The sequence below is a fragment of the Urtica dioica genome, chromosome 2 (assembly GCF_054948205.1).
Source record: "Urtica dioica subsp. dioica isolate 48M chromosome 2, U.dioica_male_clone48M_v1_H2, whole genome shotgun sequence".
In the NCBI taxonomy this organism is placed as follows: domain Eukaryota; kingdom Viridiplantae; phylum Streptophyta; class Magnoliopsida; order Rosales; family Urticaceae; genus Urtica; species Urtica dioica.
Window position 1 is genome coordinate 39,193,915 of NC_142757.1, and position 19,885 is coordinate 39,213,799.

The 19,885-nt window shown below is 36.3% G+C and overlaps 1 protein-coding gene and 1 long non-coding RNA gene across 2 annotated transcripts; one reads left to right on the forward strand and one right to left on the reverse strand.

Annotated features, from left to right (window-relative positions):
• Positions 1-2,275: 2,275 nt before the first annotated feature.
• On the reverse strand, positions 2,276-3,428 carry LOC149404684 (uncharacterized). The gene is made up of 2 exons (XR_016295447.1): positions 2,998-3,428; positions 2,276-2,554 (listed from the first exon to the last, which is right to left on the reverse strand). It is a non-coding gene; the product is annotated as an uncharacterized LOC149404684 (long non-coding RNA).
• Positions 3,429-3,964: 536 nt separating this feature from the next.
• LOC149404685 (glycine-rich protein) lies at positions 3,965-9,146 on the forward strand. The gene is made up of 13 exons (XM_089606722.1): positions 3,965-4,445; positions 4,902-5,158; positions 5,433-5,498; positions 5,603-5,681; positions 5,788-5,867; positions 5,951-5,974; positions 6,417-6,541; positions 7,275-7,488; positions 7,569-7,622; positions 7,888-7,934; positions 8,251-8,335; positions 8,495-8,558; positions 8,684-9,146. The coding sequence occupies exons 1-13, from the start codon at positions 4,067-4,069 to the stop codon at positions 8,785-8,787; spliced, it is 1,578 nt and encodes a 525-aa protein (XP_089462848.1). The 5' UTR covers positions 3,965-4,066; the 3' UTR covers positions 8,788-9,146.
• The last annotated feature ends 10,739 nt before the right edge of the window (positions 9,147-19,885 follow it).

Below are 19,885 nucleotides of genomic sequence, written 5' to 3' on the forward strand. Positions count from 1 at the left end.
TTCTTACACTTCCAGTTTCTACCACTATTACTGTAAATTACATGCATGGGTTTTTTTGAAAACTTTGTCAAAGGGATCTAGTGGGACTGGGAGAGGGGATGTGGCTAAAGACAAACAAAAATATTAGATTATTGAATTATTTAAATCTTAGTGTAAATAATCATTTATTTATAAATAAAAATATAAGTAATTAGTAAAGTTAAGTAAAACTTAAAACTATTTTTTTTTAATCTGCAAATATAAAAGAAATTTTGATGACTATTTACAACTTAAAAATATTATATTCGCGATAAAAATATTGAGCAAGTTATTTTTGTAATTAGTTTTAAAAATAAAATAAGACTTTACAAGAACAATGCTGTTATATGTATTATTTTAAAATAGCGTCTTTTTAAATAGTATTTATTAAAACTGTAAAATAAAAAATAGCAATATTTTATTTTTAATTGAAAATGTATATGATAAATTATATAAAATTAAAACAGTAAAAAATATATAAACACTACGAAAAATAAGAAAAATAATTCTTGAAAAATAAATTGATAAATTCTTATTGTTTGAATTGGGACAATTAAGTCAATACTTCAATAACACAAATTGATTTTAAAAAATAGTCAAAATTTCATTTTATTAAAAAGTAGCCAAACAAACGATTAATTTATGTCAAGACCCGCGAGCGTTTGCTCACCCACGCATATCACGCAATCATAACATCATATATAAATATCAAGCAAATAAATAAATAAATAAACATAATTAAACATAGGTATGGTGCGGTAATAAATAAATATAAAAGTGGTTATGTCAAGACCCGCGAGCGTTTGCACACACACACACATACACAAGCTCTTGGCTTTGTGTATATATATGGGGGATAGTTTAGGAGCGTAAATTAGAACAGAGTTCGACAAAATACAATTATATAGTAGTTTTGTTCCCGGGTAAGACAGGTCGAGAGATACACGTCCGGTCTCAGTCTTCGATTTCTTCATTCACATAGCCACCTTGCCCTTCTCTACATTACCAAGGGTCATAAGACTATGAGTCGAATGACTCAGTATGCGGGAGTCTAAGATAGGAAAGAAAAGCAAATTAATGCCATGTGATGTGCAAACAAGCATATATGAATACAAGATGTAGATCTAACTAGTTCTAGAGCATGACTAATGTATGCGCACTCTAACTAGTTCTTGTCGTCCGCAATGTTACACACATCCCCTGCTATAACCTTCGTAACAACAAGATACCAGTCTTAGACTTCGAGCAGCAGTCGTCCAACGGCCTAAGAGTTTTATCTCTTGTCTGGAATCCACTAGTGGAACCATCTTCATCGTGACGTCGGCGCGTGATGGTCTCTTGCGGCAATGAGCTCACGATTCGCGACCTTCACCCATTGCGGCACGGGACGCTCGAGGTAGCCTCTACTTGAGTTTCCAGCTCGGCAATGAGCTCGCGATTTACGATCCACCCCCATTGTGGAATTGGGTGCTTGTGGTAGCTCCCGCTTGAGTACTTAGCGTCATTCGGACCGGCATGATCCTAGATACAAGTCAACGACTTGTAGGTACCACCGACAACGGTTTCATTATAATTTGGGTACTCCGTAGCACACATAGTACACACATATGCTACTTACATGAGAGCATCTCGGGATAAATGGCGAAAGAATTATCATTTCCCTTTTATGCTCATTAAATGCTTTAAGTTGAAGACTCGAGATGTGACTCCCGGTACTTCTACCCTCGATTCGAATCCGAGAGTCGATTTATGCTCTCATGTCTCATCCGTTCTAACGGGTCAAGCGCAAGCGATAATTATATCATGTAGCAGAGACTGGGTTCCAACGAATCCACGTTTGAACCTATCGGGAAAAATCAGAGACTAAGTTTTCAAGAAAAGTGACCGAAGCCTTAATATTTGAGTTTATTTGTTTGTAAGGTTTTCACCAACTCTTGTTTACTATCACATAAATGCACGTAAACATGATTATTCCTTTGATAAGTAGTTGACTTAGGTCTCAGCAAATACCTGAAACAGTCTCGCAGCAACACTTGTCGTCTTGAGGAGTTGCTTCACTTTGCACGCTTCTCGAAACTACTTGACACGTCGTTGAGAGAGTTAGGATTCGTAGTTGAGATTTTGTTAGTTATTCAATTCGGGAATGTTGAAGAGCTAAGGTTCATTATCAAAATTTGTCACAAGTCGATTCGAGGTTCAGGAATTTAATTTATCAATACCCGGTCTTTCGAAAATTAATCCTTATTTAAGATCCGTAAGCTTTCGTACCGGAAACAGTACGAAACAAAATTTTATTATTTTATTTATAACAGAGTCTTAAATAAATAAATAATATGGAATCTCACAATCCATGATTTCCATATTAGTAACTGAAATTAAATTCCCGAACGCTTACGGAAATAAACCACAATTACTTAAAAGAAAATAAAAAACTAAATCTGCGACCTAACTCGAGAGTATTAAACGCTACTAAGCGAAGGCCTCGCAATCTCGATCACGTCGGCTTTCTTCTCGTCCCGACTCGGTTTGCAAATACCTGCGAGTTTCAAACACGGTTATAAACATCTTTGCCACAACAACGAGCATAACCAAAACCAAGCGTTAGTTAATAAAATCTGAAATCCTAGCTCATACATCAAAACCAAAAACAAGCACAAGACGAAAGACAAAACATCAGCCAATAGAATATGCGAGACACGCTAATACTCGAATCATCACAGAATCGGAAACACATGAATTCAGCCAACACACGTGTCAATCTCAAAATACCAATCCATAAATTTAAAACCATAAAAATCCTGAATTCAAATCCAAACTGAGAGAAACGTCAATCAAAGAATCAGACAATCGAACATAATCAATAGAAATCCACGGAAATCATCGACACGACAAAAAAGCCCCAAATTTAAAAAATCGGAACCCTAGATAATTGCTTGAAGATTTTGGAGAGAAAATGGAGAAATTGAACCCAACCCTTACCTCAATTAGCTTCTCCGGTGCTCTCTCTCTCTCCCACCAATTCTCCTTGGTTCGACGTCTTCGGCTTGCTCGCGGCGGCTTCTCTTCTTGGTCGGAGAGCGCGCGAGGTCTGGGCTCGCTCGCGAGGAAAGTGCTCGGTGGTCTTGGTTTGTGGAAATTGGTGAACTGAGGTGGTTGTTCGCGAGCTCTGGTTCTTTTTTTTTTTCTTCTTCATGTTTTCTGATTTTGCAGGTGGCGGTCGACATAGACGAAGACGAAGACGAAGAAGAAGAAGGTCGAAGAAGATGAAGCGAGGAGAGAGAAAAGTGTTTTAGCTTTTATATGAACCAAACGTTTCATATTTATTCATTTAAATCCCTCCTTTTTCTCACCGCCTCTAAATGACCTCAGCTTCAAAATTTATTTCAAATGGGTCTTGATAAATTGCTACAACTAAGTCCTCAATCATATAATTACTTAATTAAATCCATAACCGAACGGATTATAATTATATGATTTGAATCAAGAATTTTCTCGTTCGTTTCAATTAATTAAAAAATATTTAAGATTTTTCGGAAATAATTCTCATTCTTGAGAATTTTCTCGAAAAATATTTAAGATTTTTCGCAAATAATTCTCCTCGAAAAATAATTTATTATTCGAGACGAATTCGATAAATCTTTTATTTATTCCAAGATTTCTCATTACCTTAACATATTTTAAATTAATTCGATAAATTAAGAATTTAGTTGTAGCAATGGAAGCTCGTTTATTAAACTTGAATTTAAAAGTCGAAGTGGAGTGATTTAAAAGTTTATACTTTATAATTTCGATCGGCTGAATTATTTATTTTTTAATGAAATAAAACTTTGGATAAAATTTTAAAAGGAATTTGACTAGTTCCAAGTCCAACTTTTACAACTAATTCTTCATTGCAATTTTGCACATTTTTTTTTGTCTCTTCAAAAGCAAACCGCTGTACAAAGGCCCATAATAGGCCCATATCAGACGGCTCTGTTCTGCTTCTTCTGAAGCCAATCATAAGCTCTCTTCACTAATCGCCGTTTTCTCACACTAATTTCTTCCGACCATGGATTTCTCTGAGCGAAGCGTTGAAATCTTCGGCGAAGACTTCGAAGACGACAATGACAAAGACAACGACAACGAAAACGATAACGACAACGGAAACCGCTCGTCCAGTCCTTCCTCGCGTTCTTCCGCCTCTTCGTCGTCGTCTTCTGCCTCTTCGTCGTCGTCTTCCTCCTCCGACGCCGGAGATCGGAGCAGTAATGGCGTAGGAAGCGCCAGCGACGGAGATGAAGAGATCGACAACGCTAATAACAGCAATCGCGGTGACAGTATCAGTGCTAGGGCTTCCCACGGGAACGAGGAAGACGAGAAAGATCTCTTCGACTCCGATAACGAAGACTATTGCAAAACCCTAGCCTCTAGCCCTTTTCCTATTCCCGGTAACGACTTCGTTTCTTGTAGTGGATTGATTTCAATGTGTTTGTGATCGAGCTTTCATTGAGTTTGTTCTTCCTTGTTTTGTAATATGTTAAAGTTCTGGCTCTGTTGCCTGAGAGGTTTCTTTCTTTGGTCACTTCTGCGGAACTAAATGTTCGCAGAAACTTGACTGGCTATGTTTCCGTATACTTGTGCATAAAGTCTCAGTCTGTACAAACATTGCTTGGGTAGGGTTTGAACTTTGAGTAAATGGATCTCGTAGTGAGTACGTGATCAATACAAGTGCTGCTTAAATTCATTTTATTTGCTGTTGTGGAGTGGATTATTCTTTTGTCTGTTTTTGCTGATGAACGATTGTGCTTGGATTTTTGTACGAAGATGGTCAATCCATATGATGTTCGTCAATTGTGGTAATGTGTTCTTGAAAGCTAAAGCTGACTTTTAAATTTGAAACACAGTATTGCCTGCCATACGCAACAATTACGATCAGGGACGGGGTAGGGGGAATCACGGTGGTGGGCGTGGTCGTTGGCATGGGAATCATAACGGAAGAGGTGGGCCCGGCCTTCTTCCCCGACCAGGAGGACCTTATGGTCAGAGAAGCTCCGGTTATGGTCCCAGGTTCTCGGCCCCTCGGGACGAACGCTTTGTTTCGGAACTCAAGCTTACTAAAAGTGAAGAAACATTATCAAGAAAATGCATTGCCTTCCAGGAAGTAAGTCAGTTTTTATCCTTTCTTTTCCCTATTATTGTCTGTTACCTAGTTTTTAAGCGGAGTTTGCTAGCATATTGATAGTAGATCGAAATTAATATTTTTGTTATTGTATACTTTGTCCGATGCGAAAAGAAAAAAAAAAATTCTATAGCACACTTGGGTTTTCTTATCTAACCTCTTTCTAGGGAGATTGATTATCCATTTAGTTATTTGTATAACATATTCTATACAAGTACAATATCCCCGGTACTGACATTTTGGTATTTTCCGTTAGCCATGTGAGCTTGCTTGCTACAGTCGGGTAGAAGGCGGAGAGGTCTTCTTTGATGATCGCAGCTTGGTAAGATTACATATAGATATCCTGGCACTGCAAGCTATTGACTGGCTGTTGTAAAAATATAATGGAGAGTTAAGCTATATCTGCGATGCCTACTCATTTCTCAGAGGCTTTTCAAGCGACTTATCTCGGAAGACGTTGGGGCTGATCTTAATCAAGGGTTTGATAGTTTTATCGAGAAAAAAGGTAGATTTTATGTTTTTATCACAACTATCTATCTATTGTGCTAAGGTTAAGAATCCATGAGGCGTCGATATTGATAGGTGTCTGTATTTTTTTTCCTCAAAACCAGATTTAGGATCTCAAGGTTTCGGTGACATGCTATCCTGCATACGAGACAAAAATATTCCACTTCAGAACATTCATTTTGTGGTGCGAGATTATTAAACCTTTCTTTTTTCTACTACTGTTTGTTTGCGTGTTATTAACACAGGATCTTTCATGTTTCTTTTCAGACTTACCGTAACAATCTTAATAAGGTAACATCCAGTTCTTTTATGTGTGCATATTTTATTTGATTGTGTGAAACTCTAGTGCATCGTGCATGTATCACTACATGTTATAATTTTTTTATTAGTTTTTTAGTAGTCTAATCATAAAATATTTTTGTGTTTTTGAGATCAGAAACCAATCAAGTTTTGGATCAGTGACTTTCCAATGATTGAATCCGAATTAATCCCTTAAAAAAATAGTTTGATAAAGGTCAGGAAACAAGTTATAGATACTCGGTCTAATCACTTAACTCCTATGTAGTACATATCACATTGAGATGATATTTTCTCCTTGCTATGCTAAAGCATGGAATTGTAATTTATGACAGAATTACACAAATTTTATTGTTTGTCACGAAAATATAGTTTTACAAAAAATTTCTACTCCGTGACTCCGTCATCTTATAGTTGATCCCCAATTGTTCTGCAGATACTCGCAACTGCATATATTCGATACGAGCCTTGGGAGATGGGAGTACATAAAAGGAATGGAGTTGTATATCTTGATGTTCATAAACTACCAGAAAGACCACAGAGTGAGTATGAACGTAGAAGGTACAGAATTTGTATTAAGTAAATTTTTTGTTATGGTAACCAATTACTGTTGTGGACACATTCACTGAAGCTAGATAGCGAATCCATTTTCGATAAGGTGCAAAGTTTGAGAGGAATATGTAGGAGTAATGAGATTACACCATGCATTCGTGTATGTCCATAATTTTTTTATCCTGAAAGTTATTAAGCTATTTAATAGCTTTCTTTTATGGGGATTGATTCTGATGTGCGAGATCAAATAACAAGGAGAAGAAAGAGAAATTTGTATTGATTTCCCACAAACTGGTACAAAGTGCAAGGGTATTCGAGAGACCCTCCTCTCTCCCTCCCTCTCGGATTCTTTCTCTAAAGTCTAAATCTTTTAAATATCCCAACATTCCTTCCAAATATCTGGCACCCAAATGTATTCCCCTATAACTCTGAAGTCACTACTAACTACCACAATCCAAGCGCTGTTGCTGAAATGAAGCTACAAGGAAAATTACAATGAAAGTAATATTAGACACAATAACTACTATTCTTTTATTCTGGACTAACGTCACTGCTCTTGGGCCTCGGACCCCAGATGGGCCTGGTTGCTTGCCTTCCCTCGTTAGGGCTTCCTTTGGGAATAAGTGAAGTGGATTGGGTGAATGCATCAAATTCATGTTTCGTTCATCTCTAATAAACCGGCTTCTCATCATCAGCTATGTCAACTTGTCAAGTAACAAATGGTCTTCTTTTTTCAATATAGATGTTATTGGGGATATTGTTTCGAGAGCCTTGCCACTGAAAATGCCGGAGTTGATGGAGAAGGAATACATCATGTAGATGCCAATGTTGAATATTGTTCACTGATTAAAACCAAACTTGGGGCGCATCGGATATTGATGGGTGCTGAAATGGATTGCTGTGACTCAACTGATGATGGAAGGAGGTTTTATGTGGAGTTGAAAACCAATCGTGAGGTTGTTATCTGTTTTACATGCTATCTATACGTTACAGCTTTTCCCTGACTGACAGACTGCAAATATTGCTGGCTTTGCAGCTGGATTATCACACCGAGGAAAAATTCGAGAGAGAGAAACTTCTTCGAGTCTGGGTATGATCTTCCTTATGTAATGCTATGAATCATATGCCACATGTAATTCATGCTTGATATGTAGAATTTTTAATCCCTGAAGTATGTTTTCAAATCATTTATCATTTCCTCAACGGTTAGTTTCTTTCTTTTAGTGGATTTGTTTCAAATGTTGACTAAACAGTGTGATGGCTTTAATCTTTTTTCTCTTTTAATTTTTTAGCCACCTTTTTTTGCCTCCCATCTGCCTATCACTGACTTCATTTGTATGTGCTTTTGGTCACAGATTCAATCATTCCTAGCTGGCGTTCCTTATATTGTCATTGGATTTAGGTAAATTCAGATTCTTACCGAATTAGCTATAATCTCGCTATGGAACATCGATCTTCCAACCAGTATATGGTTGGTTTCATCACATCGGGAATGGTTTGGGTGGTAACAGATCAGAGAATGTTAAATTGTTTGGAGTGGGATAGGGCAAATCATTTGTAGAAGTACCAAATATTATTTCTTAGTAAACTGCTCCTAAATTATGACAGTGGCCATGTTATCTGATTTAAATATCGATAATGTATCTCACAGTTTGCGACAGTAGTCTCTTGATATATTCGCAAAATATTCTTGTAAGAGCATCCTTCTCTTCGTGCAGAGATGACCAAGGAAGACTTGTACGAACCGAGAGACTCAGAACCAAAGACATAACCCAGAGAGTCAAAATGAAGAACTACTGGCAGGTAGATTTACCAACCATAATGTCAAACGGCCTACATACTGGGAAAAAAAAATTGTTTTGGAAGTCGAGACCCATTCACATGTTTGAGTTATCGCCAATTCATTTCTTAATGAGGGATTATATAAATTCATTACCGCTCCTCTATAAACCTAATTTTCAGGGAGGAGTCTGTCTGGCTTTTGCTGACGAGGTGTTGTGCTGGCTTTACGGAACAGTTAAAGAGAGTGAGTTTTGAATCTTTTTTTTTTTATTTACTTATTTATAATTTTTTTACCCTTTAAAAGCATTCCATAGGATTTATGCCGTAAGAAGGCAAAACATGATTCCAATTTTTATTTTGGCACTTCAGATGAGGATTACATATTGCAGTTTGCTCATCCTTTCACTCGTCTAGAGCTGCTTCAAGCCCAGTCTTGCCCAGAAGAGATTACTAACCATGTTAGCCAACTGTAAAGTGGTGACTTTGGTATATGATAATATCTTTTTACTCAAAATTAGTCGAAGATAGAAAAAGAAAAGGGTTAACTAAGGTTAAATTATATAGAAAGAACCCTGTGACATTCTGATAACATCCGAGATTATTGTTGACTTAGCTCATCAACTCGTGTATATTATATGGCATTCTGCCATTGTTTTTATTACACCTTTTTGGTGCATTTGGCCTTGCGTTGGCCATGTTTCAAACGATAGGGGGCTGAAGATAATGAATTGGCATCACCGCTGCAAAAATATTAAAATTTAGTCATGTATTAGAAAATTGTGCTGGGCAAATTAAGCTCAAACAAAAGAAATAAAAGTTAAGGTTAATATCATTCTAAAGTTGTCCACTTTAACTCGTTAATTAGTCACGGGCTCACTGCACATGCTAAATCAACAGTCCAATGCATATTGAATTCATCACTTTAAATATATTTTATGAGAAGTTTCATTTTGTGGATTTAAAAGCGAAGAAACATTAAGGTTAGATTTTCTGGTTAAATATTCAAAATTAGATTTTTAATCCCATTTCGAACAAAAAATGTCATTTTAGCCCATTTAACCTTATTTTTTTTCATTCTCTAATTTTTTTCTTTTCCTATATTCTCTCTCTCTCTATCTCTACCTTCAAATCCTCTTTTTATTTGGTGAAATTCGCTGAAAAATTGGTAAGTTTACTTATTTAATCATATTAAATCGATTTAGAGATATGTTTTGAGGGGAATCAAAGAAAATGATAGTTCTAAGAATTTTTTTTTTTTTTATTATTTTATTTTATGGAATTTCACATTATTTTCGATGAAATCTGATAGTTTAGGATGAAATTTAACTATTATTTACGATGAACTTCATGTTGAAATAGAAAAAAAGAAATCGATAATTTCCAATATCCGATGAAATAAATATAACGTCCGATGGTTTCAAAGTTTCCAGTAGGTTCCGATGAAATCAAATGAAATTCGATTGTTTTCAAAATTTTCGATGAGTTCCGACAAGTTCTGATGATTTTCGACGGTTTTTGATGATTTTATGATTTTTATGATTTTTTTTGGTGTTTTTGTAGTTTTTATCTTGTTTAACGGGTGAGAGAAAGAAAAAAAACACTTATGGGTGTTCAGTAATGCAGTTACATTTGCTGTTGATGTTTCGAAAGACATAACTTACAATGAGTTAATGGATAAGGTGTACGAGACGATCGATGTAGACAGATTCATGTTCGACTTAAAACTTGAAGTCCCATACGCAATTGGTACGATTCCGATGGCTTCTGTTGTTTTGAAGAACAATGTCGACGTTTCGTATTATATGAAGAACAAAAATCGTAGAGATTTTCTCTTTGTGTAAGCTTGGTATCGAAAGAAGTTAGTGTCAAGTGCATGTCAAGGAGTAGCTAAATGGAAAAATGTGATGATTGAAGAATTGTCTCGCTTTGAACCGAACAAGAGACGAAATAATCTTATTATCAATGACCGACACAATGTAGGAATCATCAACAACGGACACAATGGTGGCGAAGATGACTTGCATAAGGGTGACGAAGATAACGTGTACAAGGGTGATGAAGACGAAGTGTACATACGTGACAGAGATGATTACCACAACAACGACATAGATGATGAAGTATACAGTGACTGAGGTGATGAACACAACAGTTTGAAGAAGGTGAAGAATTTGAAGAATTCGCGAACCCCGAAGAATATGAAGAAGATGTGGATAAATTTACAGTACCATCGTGACACTGTCAACCGTGCCTTATTCGTGGAAAACGCCCAAGTTCACAGTTGATGACGTTGTCAAGGAAGAACTAAGTCAATATCCAACTTCTTCCGCATGTAATGTAAATGAGATGTACTTAAATTTGCAAATGAAATATGTTACGTTATTAAAAAATTTAACCATTGAATGTAACAGGTAGCTCTAAAGATATATATATATATATATATATATATATATATATATATATATATATATATATATATATATTGGGAAGGAGTTCGAGAGCAAGAAACAATTGAAGAAAGAGATCCACCTATACGTTCTAAAAAATAATTTCGAATTTAGAGTGAAATCTTCATACAAAATGAGATCGTATATCATATGCAAAAAATGATATGTACACATGGAAGTTGAGAGGTGTTGTGCAGTGGTTTGATATGTGGCAGATTGCGTCTTACAAAAGTTAACACTCTTGCTCGCGTGTGGTTCGAACAGAGGGTCATCGAGGAGCTGCACCATAGGTCATTGAGCACGTTTTTAAAGCCAAGTATACTATCAGTTCTATGGTTGAGTATTTGGCGCATAACGCCAGAGAGGAAGTCAAGACAAGATAGGGTGTTAGCATATCGTATCTGAAGGCTTGAAGATCCAGAGAGAAAGCTATTGAGTACGTGAGAGGTACACTGGAACAATCTTATCAGAAGTTACCGTCTTGACTATGCATGTTCCAACAAAAAATTCTTAGGACTTTGACTGACTTTGTGAAAGATGGTGACAAATTCAACTACGCTTTCTTTTCTATTGGAGCGTGCCGTAGAGGATTCATGTCGGCCAGTCATATCATTGGACGATACATTTTTTAAGACAAAATTTGGTGGACAATTGCTCTACTTAATTGCAATGGATGCGAATTCACAATTATATCCACTTGCATTTAGGGTTATAGACAACGAGTGTCATGGTTCGTGGATTTGGTTTTTGAGGAAGTTGAGAAAAGTTATCGGTGAAGACGTACCAGATTTGACGTTCATATTCGATCGGCATATAAGCATCATACATGGAGTCGAAGTTGTGTTCCTTGGTATCCCTCACGGAGCATGTTACCATCATTTACAACTGAATGTCTAATATAAGTCCAAGACTGATCATTGTCGCATCGAACTCCACGACGCTGCTTACGCCTTCAGTAATATTTGAAGCCCAGGTTAGATAGTTGAGAATGAAAGATGTTGAGATGGTCTCGATGAAGTGAGTTTTGATGGGAGGGTCAGAACATTCTTTCCTGGAAAACAGCAAAACTCTAACTTTGTCAATGTGATCGGTTTATTTTATAACTTTGTTAAGTATATAAAAGTTGATTTTTTTATAGGTAAGACCAAGCAATAATGCAGAAAGCTTCAACAATAAGACGAGAAACGCTAGAACGTTTCCAATTACAACATTGCTTGAGTTCATTCGATTCACACTCCAAACTTGGTTGTTCGATCGAGAAGAGATCGCACACAAATTGAATACAAAATTGACACCAACGTGACACAAATCTAAATAATTTGACACAATACGTCAATGCATATGGACTTGGTCTATATGAGTGTCATGTCAAAAATGTAAGAGGTGATTTTGTTGTAGATTTGATGATGAAGACATGTACTTGTGGACTACCACAATAACTGTGAATCCCGTGCGAGAATGCCATCGCATCTGCACAACATCGGAGTGAAGACGTTTACACGCTATGTAGTCCAATCTATTTGAAGAAGACTTGGATTGAGAATTGCAAGGAAGTCATGTATTCAATTATATGTAACGGTAAGGTTATTCTTTACCCTAGTAACACCCCCGTCTATCATCTCATGGCCACAAAAGTTGCACGTAAAACCGTCTGTCTTTCCTTCAAGGGGCATACAATATTTTCGGGCCGGATCCGAACTCATTCTTCAACAATTAAATCTGAATTAACAAAATATATAAACATTATCAATAATGAAAAATGTTTAGAATTAGATCAAACTAACAATAACAAATAACATCAACTAAGCAATCAATAATCAAGAAATTAATTATATTTAGATCAAATTAATTAAAAATTACATCTAAATCAACAAAATAAAGATTTAAAATCGGATTAAAAATACTCATTTCAAATCAACATAAACAACAAGTAATTATTCAATTAACATTTAAATTTGGATTTAAAAAAAGCTCATTTCAAATCAACATAAACAACAACATGTAATTATTCAATTAACATTTAAATTTTGATTAATAAAAAAATCCATTTCAAATCAAGTGAATAATACTCAAAAATCAAAATCTAATTACATTTCAAACTTATCCCGTGGTCTCCGCGGAAAATGGCGAGATCTAGACGCCGAGTGATGGAAAACGGTGGTCTCGCACAAGATTTGGAGAGATTTGGGCAAGATTTGACGATGGACGGTCGAAAAGTCTAGAGAGCATTTCTCGTCAATTTTTTGGGAAAATGGATGAATTTTGTTCGCTTTTTTACATGGGAGGAGAAATAAATGGTCCGCGAGAACTTGCGAGAAATGAACCATTTCGCCAGTTATTTTTATTTCTCTCTCGTTATCCTTCAAAACGCGAGATCTCTCGCAAAATATCTTAATCTCGCACAAGATTTTAATCCTTGAAGAGAACCAAACTCCTACAATATCACATAAAAAAGAAGGAAAAAAAAAGAGAAAATCAAACACAATATGAATAATCTATTTTCATTCTCTCTAAAATGAGAGAAGAAATATTCACACTCCATCAAACATTTTCTCTCATAAATCAAAAGTAATCAAACAAAATTATACTCACCCTCTAAAAACGTTCAAGAGCTTGAGAAATCTAATTTTCATGTTTTTCACTTAGTAAGAGGAATATTTCACCACCGCACTCAAATCATTCTTGAGAACTTTAGATTGAAGAACATTTCGGGTCAATGCCCTCAAAGTGTTCTCATTCAAAAGGCTTCAAAAGATCGGACTCTTCTCTCACTATATGATTTAAGGATCCTCTAAAGTTCTTTGATGCGTTGGACATTGTCCAAGACTATGCACTTGACCAATCTTAACACGTCGTGTCCATAAATGTTAAATCTAAAGAAGTGTCAAAAAACCTAGTGAAATTTTGAGATACATCAGTATTCAAAGAACAAACTGATATATAACCTGTTGTCAATGGTGCCCACAAGAAGAGTTGTAGTCTTTATTTTGTACATTTGATGAAATAAAGTCTCATGAAGACTCTTGCTTGTAATTGCCTATCTATTCATTAATAAAGTTGAAACGTTCATTCATTCTTTCTTTGTTTGAAGCTTTATGATAAAACCTTAGTCTTTTAGTCCATAAACAAACTTAACAACTTACGAAGAGACAAATGTAGATTTGCATGAACAAACTCTTCGTAGTTTGCTTAAAACGATATATTCGCAATCTTAGGGTCAAAGGACTATTGACCTCAGTATGATTGTTAGAAGAATCTATGATGTCTGGTTATGAGGCATTGAGAGTTGGGGACTCTATAGTTCTTCTAGGTATCTTCCGAAGGTACTGAATTGACCAGTGCACTTCTAGAGACAATATAAGAACAAACCATTTAACCTCTTATGTCTCGAAGTCACTATGTATGAATTGCATCATGCTTACCTTAATCCTGAAATGAGACATGCCATTTCACACCTTAGTATTCTCATTTGAGAAAGTCAAAGTTCGGACTCACTATGTGATTCCGAACAAGGCCTATTGGTGAAGTACTAAGTTGTGAGTCTGTCATGAGTAACTTTGTGAAGTTCTCATAGATATGGAATTCATGTACAAGATTGCTGAAATGCAATGTATGTCACCTCATGCTTTGTTCCTTGGAGTGTGAATAAATGAACTGGCCAGTGTCCAAATTGAGTCCTGACTCTTTTGGATGAAACAATGTGACTTGTTAGCTCCTCGTCAATACATTGTTTCTAACTTATTCACAAGCGACAAAGGAGTTGAGGAAATAACAGCTAGAAGGGTAAAATGGTAATTTAGTAAATCCCGACTAGCTGATGACATTCATGAAGGGTAAACATAGATAATATTCAGTGGATCCGCTCATCATAATTAGGTCGAATTCTTGAGTAGAAAATAAATTCATTTGAACCGAGAGATTTTCAGTGTCAGCTCTTTAGTGGAGTCAGTTGGCATTAAGCTAAACTTGGAAAAGGTTTGTGAACTTTTGAGTCCAAGTGTTTAGCTCAAGCTTTGTTCATTTGGGTCCATGAGGTCACTGTCATGAATCACATCGATAGGAATAGTTAAACTGGAAGCTAAGTCAAAACAAGAACGAAAATAGTTAAAAGGGTATTTTTGTCTTTTGAGACAAAGGATGAAATGAACGTCAATAAATTTTTTGACAAGTTCATTTGATGACTTAATGTCACTCGGCCATAACTTGATTATTGGGCCTTGTGAATTAATTTCATTTCATAAGAATTTTATTGAAAATTCTTAATGGGCTTTTCTCATGTTGTCATGAACAAATGAAGAAGCTTCTAGAAGCTCCTTCTAGATGAGAGTTGGCCGCCCAAAATACCCAAGAGAAAGAGTTTATTTTGTGCATAAATGTATTTAGATACTTGCCAAAAGAAAAAGAGGAAACAAATTTTGCATATGGGATGCATAAAGGATCGGCCATGTTGAGAGAAAAGGCAAGCCTTGAACAAAATAGGAAACAAATCAAGGCTTCTAGAAGCCCTAGCTTGGCCGAGTGTCTCAATAGGAAAGAGAGGAATTTGGCTCATGAATATGTGATATTCCATAGAAGAGGAAACTACCTTATTGAAGGTGAGACCTCTCCTATAAATAGGAGCCTCATTTCCTCACATTTCATTCATCCAAAGTTTTAGAGATTGAGAGCTTCTCTCTCTAGACTTGGCCGCCCCTTCCTCTCTCTCTCTCTAGTTTATATTTTCGATTTTTCTTGCTTTGGCATCTAGGTCCTCACTCGACCTAGTGTTTAGCTCTGCGACTTCGAGACTCGTTCTTAAGTCGTAGTGTTTAAAAGTGCCCACTCACTAATTCCTTCTTTTCGAGTGATTTAGTGATAGAAACTTTCGTGGTTGCTCGAGGTGCCGAGGAAAGAAAGAGAGACGTGCTGCGAGGGGAGACGAGCGTTGCAAACTTTCCACAAGCTTCTTCAAAGTTCAAGCTTCAAGAAAGGTTAGTAAACTTCTAGCTCATATTGGTTTTTAATTACATGTACTTGCACTTGTCTAGGTTAGTAAAAACTGTTTTACTTGTAAAAGAAAATTTTTAAAATTCCACCGCTTACCGAAGCGTTAATTATTTTCTCAAACCCTAGATCGATTCCAACAAATGGTATCAGAGCTATGGTCAAAGATTAGCATGTACATGTTTTTAAAATTATGAGCTTGAAAATCGTTTTCGAAAGTTTACTAATTTTGTGACAAGTTAGAATTGTTATCTTAGATTTTTTTTTTAATTTAATGCTCTTGTCTTTAAATTAAAAACCATGTTGTTTTTCTATGATTTTGGGATGTTTTTAAAACACATTAGAATCAGTTCTAAAAGTTTTTAATTTTTTATATTGAAAAACGTGTTTTAAAGGTTTGAGAAATTTCGAGTAAAATTTTGTGACTAGTTTTGTTATCTTGCTAGTTTCTTATTTTTACTTGAATCGTTTTATGCTTGTTGTTATTTCTTTTATGCCTTGTTAAAACACAAATAAAAGCTTTAACAACCTTCATAAAACGTTCCGTTACACTCGATTCTTTTTCGCACCTAAAAAGGACCAAGCTTTAATTTATTTCTTTTTCTTCGAGCTGGAGTAAACCCGCATTAAAAGTAGCATAACTCTCTGCTCCGAAATCTAAATTTAATGATTCTTGAATCAAATTAAAGCTCTGTCTGTCCTCTGTCCAATGCCACCGGTTTCGGCTCAAAAGGACATCGGAGCCGCCAGATATGGCGATTTTACTCCGAGGTGCGCGGCTGTCTGAAACTCCAGTTTTTTAGAAATCCGGATTTTCAAACCCCACTACCATGAGTTATAGAACTCTAATAAGAAAATTTTCTTGAGCAAAAATGTTTTTCATCTGATTATAAACATGATGTGTAAAGATTAAAAGTTTTTGTTTTTGAAAGATTAATTGAAATTGAGTTTTTACAAAACTAGTTTGAATTTTGAAAAACCGTTTTCACTTTCAAACTTGAAAAATATTTTGTCACCCATATCAAATAAGTTTTCAAAATGTTTTCAAAACTATATCTATATCACATATGTTCAAAATCTATATGCTCTTGAAAATTTGAGTGGGAGGTCTCCTTGTAGACAAGCCGAAAAATAAAAAGATGTGTAATCTCAAACTTTCAAGTGTTCGAGTGAGTTGAAGTTCACACTTCCCTCACGCACTTTCCCGAAATAGAAAATAGGAAAAGATCGAGTATGTACCTTGTGCCTTTATGCACTAATACTGCTCTGAACATGTCGATCTAGGATTCTCTTCTTGTTGTCCGCTCTGTCGCTCTCTAACTAGGAAATTTGTTTCCGAAGTTAAAAGAGTCGATGAACCAACTCCAAAAACTAAGTGGGAGGGTTATACTTGTTGTTTGTAACCCACGATCCCCAACACTAATGAAAAGTGCAAGTGTCGCCGGACTAAGAGTCACCCTCGTGGCCCTCTCTTAAATGAGAGTACTCAAGGGCGCTTTGCTCTGATCATTGCTCAATGAGCTACGTCCGAGAGTGAGACGATGATGACAAGACCTCCCCTCGGCGGATTGTTTTTCAAAGTCAATCTTTTGGACTAAGTGGTTGGTTACACACTTAGACTCAATCCCTAGTAATCCTCCCTCGAGGCCCTGCGAAAGGATGCGAGTGATCAAACCAATTTACAAGGTGGCTAGTCAAAATTGATGTATTGACATCTTGGCTATGCATTAATGATGAGTCATTTACTTATGAAAGGAGACTCGTTGCGGCCTTCCCTCGAAGGAGTAAAGTGTCATTTCGTTCATAACACCTTTGGATTTTATAAAGTCTTAAACAAACTTAAATCCTAAACCAAAGACTAATCATAAACTTGTTTCAACTTTTATAGGCAATATGTCTCCCAACTCTCTCTCTTTCATTCTTTCCTCGAACAAACTCGAAAACGAAAACTACATAGACTCGAAACGTAACCTCGACATAATACCTACCGTTAACAAGCACAAATGGGTACTCACCACCCCGTGTCCTCCTCTGACGAATGATGATTCAACTCAAGAGGACAATGACGCCTTAGCGGCCTGGCTTCGATCCGATGAGATTGTGAGGTGCTATATCTTGGCATCTATGAACAATATGCTGAAAGAGCAACATCGTGACTTCGAGACTGCCGCTGACATGCTCTACAATCTCCTTGAGATGTTTGGAGGGCAAAGGCGTCAAACAAGGCTACAAGCAGTCCGACAGTTTATGAACTGTCATATGAAGGCTAGGACTCTTGTTGGAGACTTTATGATACTGATCATTAGTTTTCTGAATAAAATGGAAATCCTAGGATCTGAGATTGATGGGAAGAATGTCATAGATATGATCTTAGAAACTCTCCCCGCATCTCTTGATACCTTCAAGTTGAACTACTCCATCAACAAGCTAGAGTACACTGTTACCATGCTTATGATGGAACTTCACACTGCTGTAGGTCTCACTAAGAGAAAGAGGAATAAAGGAGAGGCACATGCTACTGAGCACAAAGCCTCCGCCTCTGGAACTAAGAAGAGACCTCACAAGGCCGATAAAAAGAACTGTCCTGCCTATCTCAAAGCAAAGGAACATAGTATTGTACTAGTTAACGAAGCATGCTTCGTAGCTGATAGTGTATCAACGTGGATTCTTGACTCTGCTGCTACTAACCATATTTTTTGTTCCTTGAATGGTTTCAAGAAAACCAAAAGCTTAGAGGAAGTCGGGTTCTGTTTCAAATGGGGTGATGGGAGCCTGGTGTCTGTGAAGGCTGTGGGATCCGTTAGGGCTGTACAAAACCGAACCGAAAATCGGATAAAACCGATATCCAAACCGAACCGAAACCGAAATTTGGAGCCACGTCAGCTAACCGAAATTCTGATTCGGATAACCGATCCGGTTTACAAAACTGGACCGGATATCGGATTTGATTTTCGGAAAATCTGGATATCAGTTATTTAACCGATTTTTTTTAATTAAAAATAAATATATATTAAAAAAAAGAACAAACTTCTCATATATCAACTCCTACTGCTACTACAACTTGATTATGTGATCTATAAAGGTAGCATAAAAATCCAACTGTTGTATGGTTTATTATGATCATTAGGGTTGTAATTTTAATTTTATATTATGATATTTACTTGTGCAGGTAGTTGGAGACGAGTGTCCTTTTGAATTTTATTTTTTTTTACTCAGTTTTAGATTATGTATTGTCATTTTGGAGCTTTATAAGAGTCGTTTATACTCGTTTTTTGAATTTTTACAAACCGGATTTGGATTTTAGAAATTGGATATTAAACTGGATCTGAAATTTTACAAATTGGATAACCGAATTTTAAAAATTGGATACTGGACTGGATACTGGATTTAAGAAACCAGATAACCGAATATTCGGATAACCAAATTTCGGTTTTAGACTAAATTGGACCGGATACTGGACCGAGTTTTTAAAAACCGAAAATTCGGATTCGGATACTAAAAATGTCAAAAACCGAACCGAACCGATCCAGTTTCACCCCTAGGATCCGTGACGCTGTCTTTTGAAGACCACACTTTAAACTTGAATAATGTTTATTTTGTTCCTACCTTTAGGAAGAACTTAATATCCGTTGCTCGTCTTCTAGAGCAAGATTATTGTTTAAAGTTCATTAAGAATGGAATTCGTATTTCGTTTCTTTTTCTAATTCTTTTGTCACTGATGCATGTATGAAGAATGGTCTTTTTTACATCTATCCCACTCAACCTTCCATCTTAGACACCGAAATAGATAATGATCTAATTAGGGAGCCAAAGAGGATTAAACTTTCTGAATTCTCCGATCTAACAAAATCAACATACCTTTGGCACTTGAGACTTGGTCATATCAGTCTAGATAGGATTAAGAGACTTGTGAGGGATGGTCCACTCCAAGCCTCTGCAATAGGTTCACTACCTACTTGTGAATCCTGTATAGAAGAAAAAATGACTAAGCGACCTTTCTCCGATAAGGGTCGAAGAGCCACTGAGTTGCTGGAACTAATACATTCTGATGTATGTGGTCCGCTCAACCAACAGGCACGTGGAGGATACGAATACTTCGTTACCTTCACTGATGATTACTCAAGATATGGGTTTGTCTATTTGC